The 20,555-nt window shown below is 42.7% G+C and overlaps 1 protein-coding gene across 3 annotated transcripts in view; it reads right to left on the bottom strand.

Moving 5' to 3' along the window:
- Window positions 1–20,555, bottom strand: part of apbb2a (amyloid beta (A4) precursor protein-binding, family B, member 2a) — a 40,535-nt gene that overhangs the window by 7,928 nt on the left and 12,052 nt on the right. For all 3 annotated transcript variants that reach the window (XM_087171072.1, XM_023396144.2, XM_087171071.1), the window contains exon 9: window positions 1,986–2,100. In XM_087171072.1, coding sequence (XP_087027198.1) covers window positions 1,986–2,100 — 115 coding nt within the window. The remainder of the gene's footprint in view (window positions 1–1,985; window positions 2,101–20,555) is intronic.

Genomic DNA, 20,555 nt, shown 5'->3' with positions numbered 1-20,555 from the left:
GACAGAGCTTCAGATACTACGGGACCGTATGATGGAGACAGTGCAGGTTCTAGTGAGGAAGATTCAGCTGCTGATGAAAACTATGACAAAGCTTTAGCCACTGTTCTGCCTTTTACAGAACCTCAGTAACAGGGACATCATCGGTGCTATGTAGGATGACGGAGCTTCAACGGCATCTCGCCAAACTGTGGGAGCTTCAGCTGCCGCAGGCTCAGTTGGCAGAGCTGCAGGCCTGCCGATCTGGGATGTCATCACTGACCCTGATGGAGCCCGGCTGGAGAATCTGTTTGTGAGGATCTGCTAATTTTTCCGCCGAGTGAAAGGGGCTATAATTTCCTTTTTCAGACACTGAAAGGACTGATCGACAACACATCTAAATGACTGTGTTTGGCATACACGCAAAGTCATGTACAAAGCGAGACGTTTAAAACTGTGGCCCTCTTCTCATGGTGCTGCAACAATCAGTGCAAGCATTTTCCTAACTTGATGTTTACTTTGCCGGTCAGTGTGGTGTTATGGTGCAGCTTGCACAGTACACATGTGGGAGGAGAGGTGCAAACAGGCAGGAGGTTAAAACTCAGATGAAGCAGCTCAAAGTGAGTTGCTCGTATCTTGGTGGAAATTGGGTCTTTGAACTGAGAATAGAGGTCTCAGCCTGTGCATATTCTCATTTGTCCAGGTCATAGTATCCTAAAGGAGTTTTAAATCGAAAAAACAACTGGACTTGATTATTTGTCTGGGAAGACGTTTCACCTCTCATCCAAGAGGCTTCAGCAGTTCATGTACGCATCTGACCAGGCTGGGACTGGTCCAACTTTCTGGTGTGGAGACCCAGGTATTCAACCTCTTGTGGGCGTTCACAAGGCTGATGATGTCAGCCAAAGGGAACCAGTGACCAGTGGCCTCTTGGATGAGAGGTGAAACGTCTTCCCAGACAAATAATCAAGTCCAGTTGTTTTTTCGATTTAAAACTCCTTTAAAATAGAGGTCTCAGTACCACGTCTGCTTCTAGTGCAATGTCAATCTGCTGCCAGAAACATCTGGTGATTTTGTTTGCTGACTGATTGACTGATTGACTGATTGACTGATTGATTGATTGATTGATTGATTGATTTATGGAATGCATTACCAATTAACTTGTTCTGAGAATAAAAACTCTCCTTTTTAAAGTTTGATTTGTTTTTGGGTTTTTTTCTTGTCTTTTGCTCTACATAAAGTTCACTCAAGATACAACCAGGAAGTAGCTGCATGTGAGGAGACCTGAACCTGCTGTATCTGATCTCAGCAGTAAACTAAGTGACCGCCCTGGGAGAGGAGGAGATTACTGATTTGTCTGTGTTTGTGTGTGTGTGTTGTGTTTGTATGTGTGAAAGAGAGAAAGAGACAGAGAGAGAGAGAGTGAGAGTGTGTGCGTGTATGAAAAGTGTGTGATTTTTATTTATGCTGCAGCTTTGCACCTTTAAAGATCTGTGATTCTCTGTCCCTGAGAAGGGTTAGCTCACTGTCACCACCATCTCTCTTTCTTGTAACAGAGGTAGCTGCTGAGGGACAGAAGTATTGACAGAAAACAAACACACACGCACGCACGCACGCACGCACGCACGCACGCACGCACGCACGCACGCACGCACACACACACACACACACACACACAAACTGAAAACTCTTTTGCATCTTATCTCTCGTCCTCCCTGTAAACGTTCTTAAAACTCCTCAGCTCTTACTTCTCTAGTAAAAGATAACAGAAATCTTGTCAGGGCACTGTTTTGCTCCTCCTAGCCATTAGTTTTGTATAACATTCATGGACAGTAGTGTAGAGTATCATCGCAGTTACAACCTTAAAAAGTAACTCTGGATAACTGCATCAGCAGAAAGGTTTTTTTTCCCTCTCTCTTCAGCAGTCGCCCTGATTAAAGCTTGATTGCTTGTTTCAGAGCAGCAGATAAGCTCATTCATGCGGAAGCGGCGACAGTGATGACACCCACCTTGGAGCAGATTTCGTGGAGACTTGTGGCGATGGCTGCGGCAGGAGTATCACATCTGAACACGTGGCACTTCAGCACCCGCGTGTTTTTGTCTCTCGCCACGTAGGCAAAGTCCCTGAAGCACGGACAGAAGACACACAGGTGTCATCACACATGAATTTCTAATACAGTCAAGAAACAAACATTTAGCCTGATGCACCTCAGCAGCAGAGGAACGAAACGTTTTTGCTTTGTTAAAGGGGCGTTAAGTAAGAATCTTTGTTTTCTCATAATACAGTTACTGTCAGCTTTACCTGGTGGCTGGTTTACAAATCAAACATCAGCGACTTACGCAAGCTTCTTTCCACATTTCACAGCTGCCATCTAACTTTCATGATTATATGTGGAAAGACAACTGATAGAACAAACCACAACGAATATCACAATTAACTACTGGAGGAAAAAAACAAGAAAAATATGCAAGTTGTTCCCTCAGTAGGAAGGGAATTTCACTATTTTAGCATGTAGCACATATGTAAGAGGAGGGGGAGGAGGAGAGAATAATTGTGCGCTAATTAGATTTAAGAACATACAATACATGGAAAATAACCTTGTTGCATTAATAGATCCATCACAGGATTCCATCTTTTTGTAAATGTGCAATTTTGCATTAATGATATCTTTTCCATCTCATAACACTTCTTCATTCCATATATATTATATGAGGGTTTTATCCATTTAATGTCCTCCTCCTCCTGCGAGAGCCACCTTTGGATATTGCTGTATATTGTGATGAGACACTTCTTCCCAGAGGGCACCGGCTTAAGGCCAATATGTGGATACGATTTCCAATTTGTGTTCTACATTTCCTGCAGTTTTCTTGGCTTGTTCGGCTCAATTTTGGCATTATCAGCAGCGTCTGGAAAATATCTTAATTACTTTCCATTTGAAATCCCTCCCACTGTTTCAGCCCTTATTTTATTCTCATCTGCTCCAGCAGTGAAAGAGAAACTTTCCAATCCTCTCCTTGCACCTGTTTGCTTTGTCAGCTGTTCAACGAGCCACCAAAACACGTTGCAAGACATTTCATGCATAAGTTTAAAAAAACAAAACACAAATGACAAGAGAATTATTATTACCCCATTTTGCATCATGATGTGTTTACTTCTTCTCTAGACATTTCTTGTTGGAGCTGTGCTCTAATTAGCTCACTCATTTATTGTGAAAACGTTGCTTCATTATTTGTGTCATTTAAAAACTGACATAAACTTTACTGCTGTTGCTGCAATTCCTTGTACACCAGTAAAAGTTTATTTGACGAATACATTACTTAAAGCCACTTTAACATGTGATGTGTTGGAAGTTTTTGCTCCATAAACAACAGGTTTCTCTGTCCTCAGTCATTACTTCACTGAAAATGGTGGTTTCCAATTTTGGCTACAATGACACACACACATACACATACACAGAGGCATACAGGGAGGCAGATGTGTGTCCCGGTACCTGGGGAAACTACGTGCCCACTAGCTTCACAATGGTGCCACATGGCAGGGAAAAATGAGGAGGATGATGAGGGTGAGACTGAGAGAGGAAGCTCCACCGAGAAGGAAACTTAATGCAAAGAGTGGGTGGAAGATGAAACACAGCTGCATGTGGGAGATACGACACACACACACACAGACAGACAGACACACACACACACACACACACACACACACTGAAACAGACAAGATGAAAGATAGACACATTTCTCCCTCATTAACAGGTGAGACAAGCTGCAGAACAAAAGGTAGGAGGTTGTGTTTCCAGCCAGGACTGAAATGATTGAGTAAACAGACAACGCAGAGTGAAATATGGGGAGTTGGAACATGCAGAGAAGCCAGCTGGATGGCAGTGTCACCAGATGCAGCTCGACAGCTTCGTGCACGCACGCACACACACACACACACACACACACACACACACACACACACACACACACACACACACACACATACACAAACACACGTATATACAGTGTACGCTTCAGATTAACCATAGACGCAAACAGAAATATGGCAAACACAGCCGGCATTTATCACAGCGGGCTCTTTGTGTTTATGAGTCCATTATCCGGCCTGTCTCCTCTGCTTAATTGTGTGCTCACACACTTTGGGTCGATAATGCCTCCCGCCTGTGGCCAGACAGGGAAGTACGATACGATACGATGAGTGTATGTGCCGTGGTGTGTGTGTATGTGTCCAGTGCACTTCGTTCAGGGACATTTGAGCAGTGTGTCACCGAAGCAGCATGAGTGGCCTTGCCTCGCATACCACAAATGGGTCTTTTATGACTTCTGCTCTCTCTCTGGGGGATCAAAATGCTATAAAACAGCATGCAACTCTTAATAGGAAATAGCCTGTGGCCAGAGTGTCACGTTGATGATTTAACAGCAATGATTTAGACCTTCAATAGTTGCTGCCGCACTCCTGTAAAGAGCAACAGTGACTCTGGGTGAAGCAAAGCCACTGATTTGATGCCTTTAGTGACGGATGTAATTATACGACGGGGGTGGGGTGAGCTTGACACAACGATTACTGTAAACAACGGAGAAGCATGATCACACTTGAGCACACCGTGCAGAGCAGTTACCTTTCTCTGGGTCCCGGGAAGCAGAGGGAGGGGAAGGTGGGAGAAATGAGGGAAAGGAAGCGAGGAGGAAGAAATGAGGGCGGGGAAGGAAATAGGAAACAACAAATGAGTTGTACAAAAAAGAAAAAAGAAAAAGTTGTATGGGAAATTAAGAGACAGGAAAAAGGAAAGGATGAAAAAAATGTGTTACAGCCAAAGATGAAAAGGGAAAGAAGGCGAGGAAAAAAAACAAGAGGAACGTTAATACACAGCATACTGACTCAGAAACTGACACAATGCTCTTTCACCTCAATCACTGTTTTTCCATGAGGTGTGTGTGTGTGTGTGTGTGTGTGTGTGTGTGTGTGTGTGTGTGTGTGTGTGTGTGTGTGTGCTGTATGTGTGCACTGGAGCTCAGCTCTGTGTAGTGTTCGATTCAGTGGCTTACCGTTCCACTACATTATGACACAGCACACCTTTTCTATTAGATAGGCTATCATACTCGTACTCTCTCTCTCTCTCACACACACACACACACAAAATCTCTTTCATCCTTCACTTTGCTTTCGCTCTTTAATCTTCCTTTTGCTCCCCAGCTCTCTCGTGCTACTCACTCTTCTTTTTATTTTTTTTATTCCACAACATGAGAAAGCCCCTAAAAAGAAGAAAAAGACGCAGCACAGAATGATTCATATCAGCAGTGTAACAGTGTAACTCGTCACCGCTGCACTCTTCCATATAGACTGTGTCACTGTATTATGGTCGAGCACTACAAAGGAGCCACAGGCTGAATAAAAAACAGAGGGCTAATTCAAACATTGACAGGCTTTGATTCTTTGATGATCCACTTAGTGAGAAGCAGCCTGTGTGTGTGTGTGTGTGTGTGTGTGTGTGTGTGTGTGTGTGTGTGTGTGTGTGTGTGTGGTAGCAGCTTGCAGATTATTTCAAACAGGGAGTCTTCAGAGTCAGACCTTTAGAACTGCTGCTTCGACTTGCTCTCCAAACAGCCGGTGGTCGCATGGCCCACATGCACATACACACCGACTGACAGACCCACACACACACACACACACACACACACACACACACACACACTAGTATAAATCATAGATAGATAAATCAGCACATGTATAAATTGCCTAAAAGCTCTCACTTGGCAAATGTAAATGTGTCTGGCGGTTTCAAAGGCATCTCTTTCTCTCTTTGTTTCTCCGGTATTTGAATTTCATTCATGATTTTTTTTTTTTTTTTGCTGAGTCCATTTATTCGTTATTCTATTTCCATCTGCTCCATTTCAAGTTCAAACTCTTTGCTTTTTTCAGAGTCAGTCACTTTGGTGGAGACAGGCTGAAAGTGTTGCAAATGCTTTGTTAATGACAGAAGAACGTCATCACAGCTGATTCAAACCCACAACAGACTCCAACCTTTTATTGTCGTCATCACAATGACCTCATTTGTCTTATATCTGGAAATGCATCTATTTCCTCCCTGTTCTGGCCTTTTGTAAATGCGCAGCCAGCATTTTCTAATCTTGCACCGGCAGTAAAGTTAATAAGCCATCTTCCTGGTGCCTCTAACTTTGCATACGATCACTCGCTTAAAATGTCAGTAAAGTCAATCAAACAGACCTGGTGTTGTCGTTTGCCCTTATAGCGTTTTAGCACTAGTATATAATCATTGAGTAGTCAGACAAACAAAAGCAACAGGCTTTTGTAAATAAGAACAACTAAAGTGTGAGTTTGGTTGTATACAACATGATGTAGTTGATGATGGAAAGATCGTACATTCAACCAACTGAGACTCAGCAGAATAACCAAACCAAAACCCAGGGTTGCCGCCAGGATTTTTGTCCCGTAAAAACCCCTCACACCTTAGATATTTTTTGACAAGCGACACACGTAACTATGTACAGTTTCTAGAATATTTAAAAAAAACATATTTTATTTAATTGTTTAGCTCTTGTGTATATTCTACATGTTTTTCTCCCTACTACACTACACTAAAATCCTTTCACTTTAACTTTTTTTGCCAACAAAAGAGACAGAAACTGTCTCAAAAAAAGTTAAATCATTCATTAATGTGTGTCTTATTGCTGAATGTGAACTTAACATATAAATAGTAAAATATCCAGAAATATTACCAAGGACATGACCTCAGTGCCCTGCTGGCACCTGTCTACATGTTGGCTGCAATGCACTCTGTTTGCTAACCAAATTAGGAAGAAGAACAAATGTAGTAATTTTCCTCTTCATTTGACTTCTCAGCGTGTTCTTCATGAAAACATCCTAAAAACTAAAGTGTTGACACACTTTCACACATAAACAGATCTCTCAAATCAGGCGGCTTAGCGTGGAGGCAGGCAGAGCGGAAAAAGATGAAAGAGAGTTGGTGGATTTTATTTGGCATTAAGGAGCAGTGACTCCCAACCTCAGATAATGGAGGGGTTGACATAGAGAGAGACAGACAGTGAATCAACAAACAACCTCAGACATGTGGGGTTTTTGGCAGAAACGTGGGGAGAAACGATACAGAGATAAAATGTCGAGAGAGGAGTGATGGAGGCAGCAGGCCAGAAAGTCAAAAATAAAAAGGTGGAAGTGTGTAAGAGAGGAATGGGAGCGAGGTGCGAGGCCCAGTGGAGACTGGATGGCCGAGGAAGAGGTGGAGAGGAAAGAGAGCGGCAGAAAGAGGCACGAGATGAAAGGTATGAGAGCACCAAAGCAGGGAGATGAGTTTAAGCAAGACTCCCACCACTCATGTGATCCCTTCTCTCTCTCTCTCTCTCTCTGCCTCTCTCTCTCTCTCTCTCTCCCTCTCTCTGTGCTTCACATATTTCCACAGCTGAATAAAGGATAACTGACTCACAACTACCAATCTCTCTTTGATCCTGATGGCTGTGAGGCGGGCTCGGCTGGAGAGGATGCGTACAACTCTGAGATTAAATGAGGTCACAGCTGCAGATGTACGGTGAACTGGGTTTGAGAATGTCGCACAGAACCATTATCATCCGCAGCTCCGACATTAGTTCCCCACCATCGGTAGTTCTGACAGCACTGTGTGTGTCGTAGTAACATTAGCATATGATCAGTTGAATGAAAAATCACTCCCTTGCACACTTAAACATGGTTTCATTTTGTGATAATCATTGCTTGATGCATTCCCACATTTTGGATTTCAGTTACGCAGTATTGGCCATAAGTTTATGGACACACCATCATCAGGATCTGTGCCTCCGCGCGTTTGAATTGAGTGGGTATACATCAATACTGAAAGAACTGTGTGGGTGATATGGCCCTTTTAACTAACAGCGGTGAAATTGCACATTAAAACACGTGGTTCAGAGCTGAGAGTTACCTTTCAGATTGAGGTGGAGCTGTCTGACAGTATGAGGAGTAAAGAGGGGGCCGTGGAAGTGAAGAAGATAATAATGAGGCTCAGCAAGACTAGGTCAAAACCTAGTATTTGGCTTGACTGTGTATGGTCAATGATTGAGGACGTAGATGAAAACTGTTGTGGAACTACCGTAAACAACTGGCGTCACTGTGTTGTATTTGCATTCTGCTGATTTCAGCCCTTTATCTGTTTGCTTCTCTCCTACTCTCTGTGCTCGCATAATACAGTATTTCAAGACAGCTGAATTTCCAACAAAGCTGTTCTCATTTACATGTTTTTCATTCTGTTGTCAGACAACAGAACAAGTATGAAATAGTGACCAGCAGTCACTTCCAAGCCATCTCCGAGCTGCACTGCTAAGTTCTAGATTTTATAACTGCGACGTCGCCTGACAAAATCACCATTCACATGAGTTATGGACAACGGCTGTGCTGTGATTTCAGCTATATTTACTCATAAAATGATTCATTCAGAGAGAAAATTAGAAGCGACAGAATATACATCTCATTTGGTCTCTCATACAGCGCACAGCCTCCGTCTGAGTAACAAACTGCTGCTCCGCCTCTCTGCAACTCACTGAACAGATTAGACACATATGGAGGTGTACCTCTCGCCTGCAGGGTGGTACTGGCAGCTCTCTTCTATGGAAAGCAGCTAAGGTTTGTCCAAAAAAGTTGCTAGATTTTGTTGCTTTTCTGTGCCAACACTTGGCCAGCAGACAAATTGTGTAACAATATCACTCAGTCACGCGGTATTCGGCTGCCCAATAGCTTAATCGCTCATCCAGTCAGTCAGTCAGAGACATTTATGTTTATAGGGCTGGCTCCACTGTTGCAGTCCAACCAAAAAGCAGGTGTGCACTGGAAAACTACAAAACGGCAAAAAAGCTGGCAGACTGAGGAGCAGGTCTTTTAGATGAGTGAAAATCACTTGCATGGTTAGGAAAAACCCCTTTATGGCTGCACAGCAAGTCATGAATGCTCTCTAGGATGTAGGTACACATGTTTCCTTGTCAATGATCAAGATGATTTAACCCCAGAGGATTCACCACAAATTGCAAACCCCTGGTAAAAAAATAAAAATAAAAAAATAAAAAAAATAAATAAATAAATAAAAGAACAGAAAAAGAAGGAAAGACCAGGCTGAAGTTGTGCAGAATTTGCAGAATGTGGCAGACTCAGCCAAATCAAAACTCATTGGATGACATTTCATCATTCAGTGGGACAATGATCCTACACATACAGCTAAAGATATTTTCAGGGTGAAGAGGTGAAATATCCTCAACTGGCCTAGTCGACCACCTGATCTCCATCTGATTGCACATGCAGTCTAAAGGCAGGGGAGACCCCATAACAAGCAAGAGCTGAAGGTGGCAGCAGTGAAGACCAGGGGGACCATCACCAGGCAAGATACAAAGTCTCTGCTGATGTCTATGGCTCTATGTATCTAAACTTTGGGCGATATGTCTTAAAATGGCTGTATCTCTCACACGTTTCTTTCTATACTGATGTAAAACTTGAATTAAAGCGGAGACTTGCTAATTCAATCTAGTATCTATTATTTTTTTCTATTTTTATTTCAAATTGAATTTGCTGAAGCAGACAGCCCGAGGAACAGAAAATATGTAACTGTCCAAATACTTACAGTCTGGACTGTATGTTTAGAAAAAAGCCTAAAGGTGATGTCATTATATTATAAATATTACACATTTTGTGTAATGCAAAACACTAGACCACTGATGCTGAGGTTGGTTAAGAAACCGGAGTCTTTCCCTCTCTTATAATGGTTTTCTACATGAAATATAAGTTGTGAGCGTTGGTGGAAATGTGAGAAACTGCAACCAAAACCAGATTTTTCCCTTTCATATTTGAGATCTGATGCAGCTTCTATCTATGATGAGCTGTAGTTAGGGACCAAAATGCTCCTTTGCATGCAAAACACACACTCATTTTTTTTCACTTACACTTTAAACCAACTTTGTTTCCACCTGGACCTCCTCCCAATAAAGATACTACCTCCAGCGTGTGAAGAAAAATCATACAACAAAACCCAATGTTATATTTACATACATTAATAAAGATAATGAATTAAAACACAAAATATGAATAAATCATTTTTGTGAAATAAACAGCAGCTTCATGTTTCACGCCACATGATGCCACATTGTGTCTTTCTGACCAGTCATGCATAAAAAAGCGAAAATTACAACATTTAACAACTAAAGAGGCTGAGAAATGGAGGTACATCAGCAATAAGTGTTTGTCATACTGCCACGACTTTCACTGAAAATTAGATTCACGTAGTGTTTAAAAACTTCAATATGCATCTTCGGGTTCTTTAATGGTGTAATAAAACTAAAGCGTCCCACAAAAGCTGCAGTAAAAGAGGCTTAGAAACAGCGGCTGTGAAAACAACATAAATGTAACTAGTCCCCAGCCCGCTCTGCTGTACTTTCTTGTTCTCTGCAGCTTCCAGTATCACTCAGTAGAGACTCGTGTCCTCTCCAAACCATCTGTCACACGCACACACAAACACACACTTCACACACACTTCACACAGACTTCAATTATCAAACAGCCTTACAGAGTGTCTGGGTAGTGTGGGCCGCTATGCTAATGCACTTACATATGCTAATTGTAAGTGCCAAATGCTGATTAGAAATGTCTGAGAGGGAAGTTCTCGTGACTCTCCCGTCAGCAGAAAGTAAGACGGGGAGGTTTGTGGGGGCCAGGTGCGTGTACAGTGTTTGTGCACGCAGGGAATTATGTTACACTTATTGATCGTAACTGAACTGGTAATTCTATGATAGCTGACAGTGTTGTGACTCTGGCTTCAGGCCAAAATGGATGTGAATATCAGATCCAGTTTCACAGTGAGATTCAAGTGTGACAGGTGAGAGCAACACTAGAGTGGAAACAACAGCTGGATAATGATTTAGAGGAAAGCCCTTTCATCACACTGTAAAGAGAATAACAAAACAATTGGCAGGTATATTTATATTTAGCAGCTGTTTCCCTCCATTTGTTCTGTTTTTTTGCAGCAGTTGTATGAGATTTAGTTTTATAAGCTTACTTAAAAACTGCTGCATGAAATCATTCTCAGTAAAGCAAAACACTCTGCAATTGCTTGAACTTTAATAATATTATCACGATGAAGTTAATCTGTATGAGCTAAAATCATATTCATGACAATTATAAGAATGCTAATAGAAGAAGCTAAATCCACCCTAAAGCGCACTTTGTGCGTGCAGAAAAAGTGAACACTTCTGCTGTCACAAATTAATTTATATTAATTCAAATTCTGTGGATGGCCCCTCATAATCTGCATGTATTCTGTCTCCATTTCCATTAGTCTAAACTCAATAAACACTGTAATACACTGCTGCGCAGGAACTGTAAATTGCACACCTGAGTGCTGATAATTGTGTTTGCAGAAAACAGCAAATGCTGCTCAAGATTGAAGTTAACTGTAGTTTACTGTAATGGAATGTAGAATATGGTGATAAAAAAAGGTAATAAAACTCAAAGATAAAATCAGGAGGAAGAGATGCAAACTACACACTACAGAACCATTAATAGGACTGTACTGAACTTCTGACAGAAATTGGCTTAGTTTTACAACACTATTGATGCAGTGTAAGTGTCCACTACCTGGTATTTATTGTTGTGTCTATAGCACTTGCATGCTTGGATATCCAGTGTTTTAATTAGATCCTGACTAAAACTGATATTTGAGCCCAATGTCATTTTTGTAAAAAAAAATAACGTTGGTAAATATTCATTTTAAACATAAAAACATAACATAAAGACATATTTCTTGAGGATCCCTTACATTCGGTTATTAAAAATGTGTGCCAGAGACACATACATTGGACATACATCTTTGTACTTAAATGGCTGAACGTTACCATTCTGTTTCTTCATATTTTCATTTAACTACTGCTACTTCTGCCTATTCAGACTGTCCCAGAAGAAGAATTCCTCCAGTGGTGCACATCTTGAAGTTTTTATATAAATCATATATATAAATCTAAATAGATCAAAGTGACTTGACTTGGCTCTCTGGTGGATACTGTATGTAATGATGACACTGTGCTTCATTACCTTAAACTTGAGGTAAGGTGATTGGATTAACCATCTGGCTATCCCCGTCTATCACACTTTCACAGATTCTGCATCTTTCCCATTTTTGTCACTACCAGCCACTTCATAAATCAAACTCTTGCCAAAGGCATTAGGGAAAAGAGCGAAAACATCTTTTCCACTGAGGAAAGCCTTCAGGACTCTTCCTGACTCTCCCTTCAATGAAGAAATACTCTCCCTCATGATATAACTGATGCTATAGCAACATCTATGCTAACCTCTTCAGGAGCCACCATTGTTGTTAACGAACAGTCGCTTCTCACTTGTTATCACACCTGAGACACGCCCGTATCTGCCAGTAGTTCCTCCTTCAGAGGACGCTGATTGCTCTGAACCGCTGTGGTTCGGCTACAAGCAAATAGCATGGAGCCTGGCAAGATGGATTCTCACTTGTGTTGATTGTAAATCCAACTTTAGTTAGAAAATTGACCACACTCATGTCTGTGTGTTGAGTATAAATAAGCTAGAGCTGGAGGCAGTTAGCTTATAGCAGCTTAGCATAGCTATCTTAAAAATTCACCAACCTAAACCTCAGGAGCTCACTAGTTGTGTCTAATTTGTTAAATCCATATAAAACAAACATAAAGATAACATCTGATGGTTTTAGGAGGCGTTTTGCTCAAACTGTTCACCAAGAAATAGTTATTGCGGTAACGCCACATAAATCGCACACAATGTAAATAGTTATTTTTACATTTCTGCTTGTGTAATTATCAAATAAACGAGACACATGGTGTTAATTAATGAGCTTTAGAGGTGTTAAGTGTATTCTTTAACTTAACTAACGTAACTCTTGACAGAGCCAGGCTTACTGCTGCCAGTCTTTATGCTAAGCTAAGCTAATTGCCTCGTGGCTCCAGTCACAACTTAACACAGAGATATTGGAGTGGTATTGATCTTCTCATCTCACTCTCGGCAAGAAACTAATTAAGCATATTTCATAAAATGTTGAATTATTAATATAATGTAATTAAAATGGCACACTGAGGAAAAGGTTCAGTATTTTGGTGCTAATTTGTAACTAACTAAAAGCAACACCAGTCAAGCCTCTTTCTTCCACCGTGGCACTGGAGTAGTTAAAGGCTATGTGACAACAGAACAGGGTATGCCCCTGTGCGACCTGGTGAATTAGTCATGGCCCACAGCCATTAGGCCTAATGTGGAATGTCTGTGCGTAATTACCTCTCTACCCCGTAAACCTGTTTACAGCACCAAGATGAGCAGCAAAATGAGCACCCGGGGCCAGAGGGCGGGGCGAAGGAGGAGTGGTGCATCTCTGGTACCACATGACACATACTCCATGTCTTTCTACACACACAGGCAGACAGAAATGCACACACAATCACCGATATTGCCCCAGGCAGCAAAGAACTAGGACAAAATCAAGTCGAAAATAAAAATAAAACTGTTGTCTACGGGTATTAAACGGCGTACGCAGCACATGGCGCTGCCTGTGTGATTTGAGCAGACAGTTGATGTTGTTTAAAGCTGCAGCTCTGCCTCAGTTTGATTCATCCTCTGGATCTCTGCATCAATTCTAAGAAAACTGCACAGATTTACAAAGTTAATGGTGAAAATGGTGTTTGACTATAAAAAGAGGGAAACACACATAACCCCACTTTATCTACGTACAGCTTTGTGACTCTTCCAAACATACAGTGTGGCAGATGAGAGAGGGAAGGGCAACAAGCCGAGGAGGCACACACAGTACCCATGTGTCAACGCTCGTTGTATTTCATTACATATTTAAGAGCAGAGATAGGTGGGTGGGCGAGATGGAAAGACAGAGAGAGCGTGTGTGGGGAACGAGGGATGAGGGGGAGAATGAGGGATTCTGGGTGGGCGAGAGAGGGAGAAAGATGATGTCCTGCTGTTCTCTCTGCTCTTGATCATTTATACATCACACTGCTGTGTGCGTGTTTGTGTGTGTGTGTCTGTGTGTGTGTGTGTGTGTGTGTGTGTGTGTGTGTGTTTGGACAGAAGTGCTGATATTCTCAACTGAGACAAATCTTCAGTGAGATGTCACTTCAGTAAGATGCCCCCATTCATGTAACTTACTAATGTGTGTTTGTGTGTGTGTGGTGTGGTGTGGTGTGTGTGTGTGTGAGTGAGAGAGAGAGAGAGAGAGTGAGAGTGAGAGAGAGAGAGTGAGAGAGTGAGAGAGAGAGAGAGATAAAGAGAGTGTGTGGGAGAGTGCAGGGATTTGGTGTTGAGTTAGCGTAGAGTTATTCCAAGCTCTAGGCACAGTGCAGTTTCATCATACTGTATGCATGTAACCTCATTAGGTGCATGTGCCATTAATCATTATGTTTCATGCACATGCAAATGCAGTACAATAAAGTGCAGTCTCTCTCATTATATCTATCTTATTCTGTAAAGGGTTTGTTCAACAAAATCACAAAAAAGTGGTGCTATCATGCAGATACTTCTGCTGTGAATATTTATTTAAAGAAACAATCGATATGTTCTGTGGATTATCCGAGAAATTATTTCTAGAAAAAATGTTGCAAGTGTACCAGGTCTTTGGCTGCAGGCAGAAATCTCAGACACACAGTATTTCTGCAACTGTAATTTACCAAAAATCTATCTGTGTGGCTTGATGCCGCTAGAGGGAAGTAAGACAATAATTGTTAAGCTAAATTTTAAGCAAAATTGCAAACATGAATATCTTTGGGTGTTGGACTGTTTGTCTGAGATATGAGGATGCCACCTTGGGCTTTAGGAAATTTTTTTTTCACCATTTCCTAGAAGTTTATCTATGAAATGCTTAAGCTTAACGGGCACAATAAGCAGCAGATTCATTGATATTGAAAACACTTACTTACAGACCCATAGACATTGGGATTTGGTTTTATTTGAATTGTTCAGAGTAATTCCAACTAGACTCGATTGGGTTCCCTCGCTGATCATTTACTAAAATCCTTCCAAGCAGTTAAGTTAAAATGACACATTCCCACCAAAGCTTCCAGTCATCAGGTTTATATCCTTTGAATTGGAGTAGCTGGTTTTGTTAGCCAATCTGGGTCAAGCATTGTTACACTTTGCAATGTGTGGGCTTTTCCTAGTAACACTAGTTACTAGTTTGTACCTGCATCTGTTTGCAAATGATCAATTTGTGAGTAAAAGTAATCTGGTAACCTGAGCTACAGAAATATTTTTAATCATAATCATGGAACGTGATAAATGTGTCTCCGTTAATGTAAATTATTTGAATAAAGTATGTAATTGATCCTGAAATAACTAAAGGGAGATTAATTTACCACCTAATACATTTATTCTGCCAGACATATCAACAGCTGCCCCAGAGAAAAAAAAAAGGAGTATTCAAATGTATTCACCGTAAACAGTCTGTGCTGTCTTCTGCTGTCTGCAGACTGAATAGACGAGCTACAGGCAGACACCAACTGTGCCGGTGTCCTGCTGTGTTCAGCCCCGTAAGATCAGCGAACATCAGCAGCACCTCACATCGCTGCCCGCCACGGCTGAGACCAGAGAGAGAGGTTTTTATCGGGAGGAGATTTATTGGCTGGTTGGGGCAAGGGAGGGGATCTATAGGAGGAACGGGAGGAGTAATCCGTCAGGAAGACAGGGATTACAGCAGGTGTGCCTAACAATGCTAATGTAAGAGAGAGCAAGAGAGGGAAAGCGAGAGATGGGAGTAGAGAGAAGGAAGTGAGGTTTTTAAGGTTTTTCTAAACCTATGTGTGTAATTCTGTGTGTGCTGTTGTGTGCTTGTGTTTGTGTGTCTGTGTGTCTGTGTGTGTGTGTGACATATGACTTTGGTGCCAGAGAGGAGTGGAGACACAACTCCTGCCATAATGACCCTGTAGAGAATGAGGGGTTTCTGGGAGCTTGGGTGGACATTTCTTGCATCTCTTGACAAGACGTGTGTGTATGTGTGTGGAGAAGCTGGAGTGATGGATTGTGGGTAGATGGAAAGAAGCTGACGTGGAGGAGCGATGACTCCCTGGGAAAGAGAGAGGTTGATATGGGTCTCAAATTGGAGCAGGAGCAGGAAGGAAAGGCCATCAATCACTCTGGCGTCTATCGAGTGGGTCTAGGTGTTGGGGCTCTGTCCCTGTGGGCCGTCAGAGGGGTCTTGCATGTTAATTAAGGGCACTGGCATCAGCATATAAGCTGCGGTTCAAGTGGGACGTCACGACTGGAAGGAGCTGAAGAGTGGCTGCCACGACCCAAACATGCACATACAAACTCACTTCATTGACATAAATGGAGGTGATCGCTGGAGTGTGTTCACCATTAAAATATTAATGATACTGGAGGCTTGCGTGTTCTCTCTTCTCCTCTATTCTCCTCTCTTCTCCTTTCCTTTCCTTTCCTCTCCTCTCCTCTCCTCTCCTCTCCTCTCCTCCTCCTCTACATGCCACAGCTGTCCACAGAAGGTCAGCAGTGGGGGGATATGAGTGAGAGCTGGAGGGAATCAGCAAGCAGAGCCCCACTGCTGCCCAGTAATGAATATGAATGTGTGGAGTTGTTACATGCTTAAAGAACAGTGCTTTATGTTTATTCGCACATGTGCCACACGTCTGCAAATGAGCCATCAGTGAAGAAAAGTGACAATGGTTTGCTGTAATTGCGGGAAATGCACACAGACATCAGCGCTACCTAAAGACACTGTTAAAGACGTACGTCACAGTGGCACACATGCTCAGATTTTCAGCAGCGTTGTCTCAGTCCTAGTAAGTGTCACACGCCAAGGACAAGAAAACAAGCAAGAACTGCCCCATTGATGCCATAAATCATTTGACTCTGGTTTTTGCTCTTCGCTTAGTGTTTCCCTGCTCATCGCTCATCCTCCTCTCTCCTTCTCCTCTGCTTGTTATGGTGGATATGGCAGGAGAGAGAGAGGGAAACTCCACATATGCATATAGTGAAGGCATTTATCATGCACACACACACACACACACACACACACACACACACACACACACACACACACACACACACACACACACCTTCACCTAGGTGTGTATCCTCTTTTAAACAAATTCAGGAGGCAGTGTAAGATGTATATGTCAAAAATAGTAATATTTTGGCTTTGGAGAATACACACTCACATAAACCAAGTGCAGTATCAAACAGCTCCAAACAGCGGTGACACACACTTTGAAAAATCCCTGCAGCGCATCCAGATTCTTTAATCCTGTCTCTCAATCCCTGCTTTGCTTACTTCATCTCTCTTCCTTCCTTTCTTTCAATCTTTTTTCTGAATGTCTCGCTCATGTCTCAGTGACGCTTCAAACCTGCATCCCTACACCTGATGGCTATCACAGAGAGAGAGAGAGAGAGAGAGAGAGGGAGGGAGGGAAAGAGACAAAGTACACAGCTGGAAGTCAAACACACAGCAGGAGACTGAGAAGTAAATGAGTGAAAAAAATTAATAATAAAGGGAAAGCTAATAAATGAAAGTAGGGCTGGAAGCTGTGTGCTGTGCGTCCTCTACACAAACAGAGCAATTAGAAAGCAACAGACAGGAGAAACACTGGGGTGTTGGGATAGAGAGAGAGAGAGAGAGAGAGAGAGGCAGTAATGGACGACTTTGTGAAGCGATGGATGGATGGATGGATGGTTGGATGGACGAGGAGAGCTAGAGGAGTGAATAAACAAGAGGCAGGGGTACTCACACAGGCAGACATCCTCGCCCCGTTACCGATGACTACTTCCCTGCCTTGTTAGCTCCTCCGCCACGGTGACATTGCTACAGCCCCTTCTCCATGGTACCCGGGGGTAAATCTCCTCGCGTCTGCCTCCTCTCTTTTTCTTCTTTTTTTTTTTTTTTTTTTTTTAATCCTCTGGGGCTCCTTTCCTCCTTCTCCTCTGCCTCTTTCCTTCCCCACCCCCCTGCTTCTCCCTCTCCCGCTCCCTCTCCTCCGCTACACCTTTTCTTTCCCTATCTTCCTCTCCTGTCGGCTTTTTTTGCTTTGCCTGCCCGGTCCAGAGAGTCTCCTGCGAGGTCCTGCTGCGTCCTGCTCAGTGCAAGCAGGGAAGCATGCCTCTCTTCTCCTCTCTCACTTGCTCTCCATTGGTCTGTTTACACCCCACTCTCTCTCTCTCTCTCTCAAAAAGCACCGCCACTCTTTTTTTTCCTGCACTCTCCCTGTTTGTCTTGAGTATCTTCTCTTCTTCCTCAGTTGCTGCTATCTTTGTCTCTCCCTCTCTTGTCTCACTGAAGCTGAAAAAAAAAAGGGGAAGGCTTACACCCCGCTAAAGTGCAACAGCGGGACAAACAAAGAGCGACAGAAAGAAGAACAGGCAAAGCTGTGCAGCCAATGGAACAAGAGGGAGGCAGAAAGAGCACTGGAGACAAAGAGTAGAAATAGCGCAAGAGCATTACAGACAGAAAGAGGGGATGGAGAAGTGGTGGTGGTGGTGCGGGGCGAACACGCACAGACACCCACTCATACACCGTCACATACATACAACAGAGTGCTCCAGATATAGACCTATGACTTCATCAGTTCAAACCCATGTGCAGACACACACACACATGCAAATGTGCACGCCTGTGGCTGCGCGTGCACGCAGTCAGACTTGCTGAGTGCTCCAGATATAGATTCATGACTTCATCGAGGACCAAGCCCCCCCAACCCCACCCCCACCCCTCCTCGTCCCGCCCTGCTTGAGAGACGGGGGGACTCATTCATATTGAATCAAGCTGAAGGAGATAGAGAACATTCAGGGCAAGACTGGGAATATTCCTCAGATAGATGGATAGAGAAAGAGACGGAGAGAGAGAGGGATGGAGGGACTAAACGGGGCAGAATCATTCATGCTTGCTTTTGGAAATTTCTCTCTCTTTTTATAGCCCCTGTTATTTCTCTAGCTTACCTGTTCAAATCCCATGCTCCCTATCTCTTGCCTGTTTTGCTTTCTTCCTCTCTCACTCCCTCACTTTAAGAAGAACATCTGTCTTCTTTCTGTCTATCAGCATCTTCCAGCTTGAGTCAGTTAGCTAACAGCCATTACCTGTCTGACTTTGAACACTCAGTGTTTGGGCAAATCAGTATCCCACAGATCAGCACACTGCTCCTGTGCCTCTCAAGCCAGTCACACACTACAGAGTATTAAGGAGGATGTCAAACACTTGAGCAAATATATGAACAACTAAACATTAAACTCCAACAGTGATTGTTGAACATCTCACACTGGAACCATGGGCATTGATATCCTGCTGTAACAGCCTCCACTCCAGTTTTTCCACAAGATTTTAGAGCCTGGCTGCAGGATTTACTCCTTCACGGGGGGAATAAATTGGCGCTCCAGTTCATGCCAAATGGTGCAGGTTGGAGTTGAGGTCAAGGTTCTTTCTAGACCAGGTTCTTCCACTCCAGAGTTCTTTGCTTTTTAAAAAAAAAAAAGTCCTTACAAAAGAAAAGATAATTAGAACCTATCAACACAAACCTACCGAGATGAGCAGCACCTAACAAAAAAATATTGAATGAATCTGCTATGAATGCAAGAGGCCGCTCATACAAAGACCACTTATAAACATGCACAGAGAGCTAATCATAGAATTAAATGATAAGCTTTTCACATTTAATTCACTGGCATATAATGAGTCCTGTGGTCAGAAAGAAAGATAAACCAAACTACCCATCAGAAAAATGAATCCGATTTTACCAGTGATACAATGATCGCCTCCTAATACAAAACTTTCCGAGTTATTCCCATGCATGTCACATCACAAGTGCAGCCATCTCCACCACATGGCTCGCTATACACACATTCCACATAGATAAGAAGACGCGTGTCTTTCCATTTATGCGAGTTGGCAATCAATACTTGAAGCGATACATTCTCTGCCATTAAGATTAGCCATTCTGTATATTCATATTCATCATCATGTCTTCATGGACCTGGCTTTGTCTCATTGAAACAGGAGAGGGCTTTCCCCAGGCTGCTGCCACAAAGCTGCACAGTATTGTTTGAAGTATCATTGTCATTGTAAGCTGTAGCCCCTTTAATGCCCCTAGAGGCCTAGCCTGAACCACGAGACAGCTCCAGACCAAAAATACACAAAAGTATATAGACACCACAGGCCAGTACTCATGATGTATTATATCAGCTTCTCTGGAACCGCAGACTTTGAGTATAGTGCACTCTAGTGGCAGGAGTAAGTAATTCCAACCTCTTGCAAAAGAAGCTCTTGTCTGTCGTACACACACTCTTGTCTCAGATACACACACCATGAAGCAATTTGCTGCATACATGGAAAGTGCATTGTGATCCCAGAGCATCAAATATGCTCTAGATCACAGGGTAATATCATAGTGCATAGTGAGTCATGAGCCTGCAACCAAACAGAAGAAATCAGACTGTCGACTGCAGATTTTAAAGTGCTGGTGGGAGGAGAGGATGAAGAGAGTGGAAGCTGCTGCTGTAAGAGAGAGAGAGAGAGAGAGAGAGAGAGAGAGAGAGAGAGAAG

The sequence above is a fragment of the Seriola lalandi genome, unplaced genomic scaffold, assembly GCF_002814215.2.
Source record: "Seriola lalandi dorsalis isolate HSWRI2012SDOR001 ecotype SW California unplaced genomic scaffold, Sedor1 jcf7180002054973, whole genome shotgun sequence".
NCBI classification, from domain to species: domain Eukaryota; kingdom Metazoa; phylum Chordata; class Actinopteri; order Carangiformes; family Carangidae; genus Seriola; species Seriola lalandi.
Note: the sequence above shows the minus strand (reverse complement) of the source record. Positions and strands in the feature narration are given on the sequence as shown.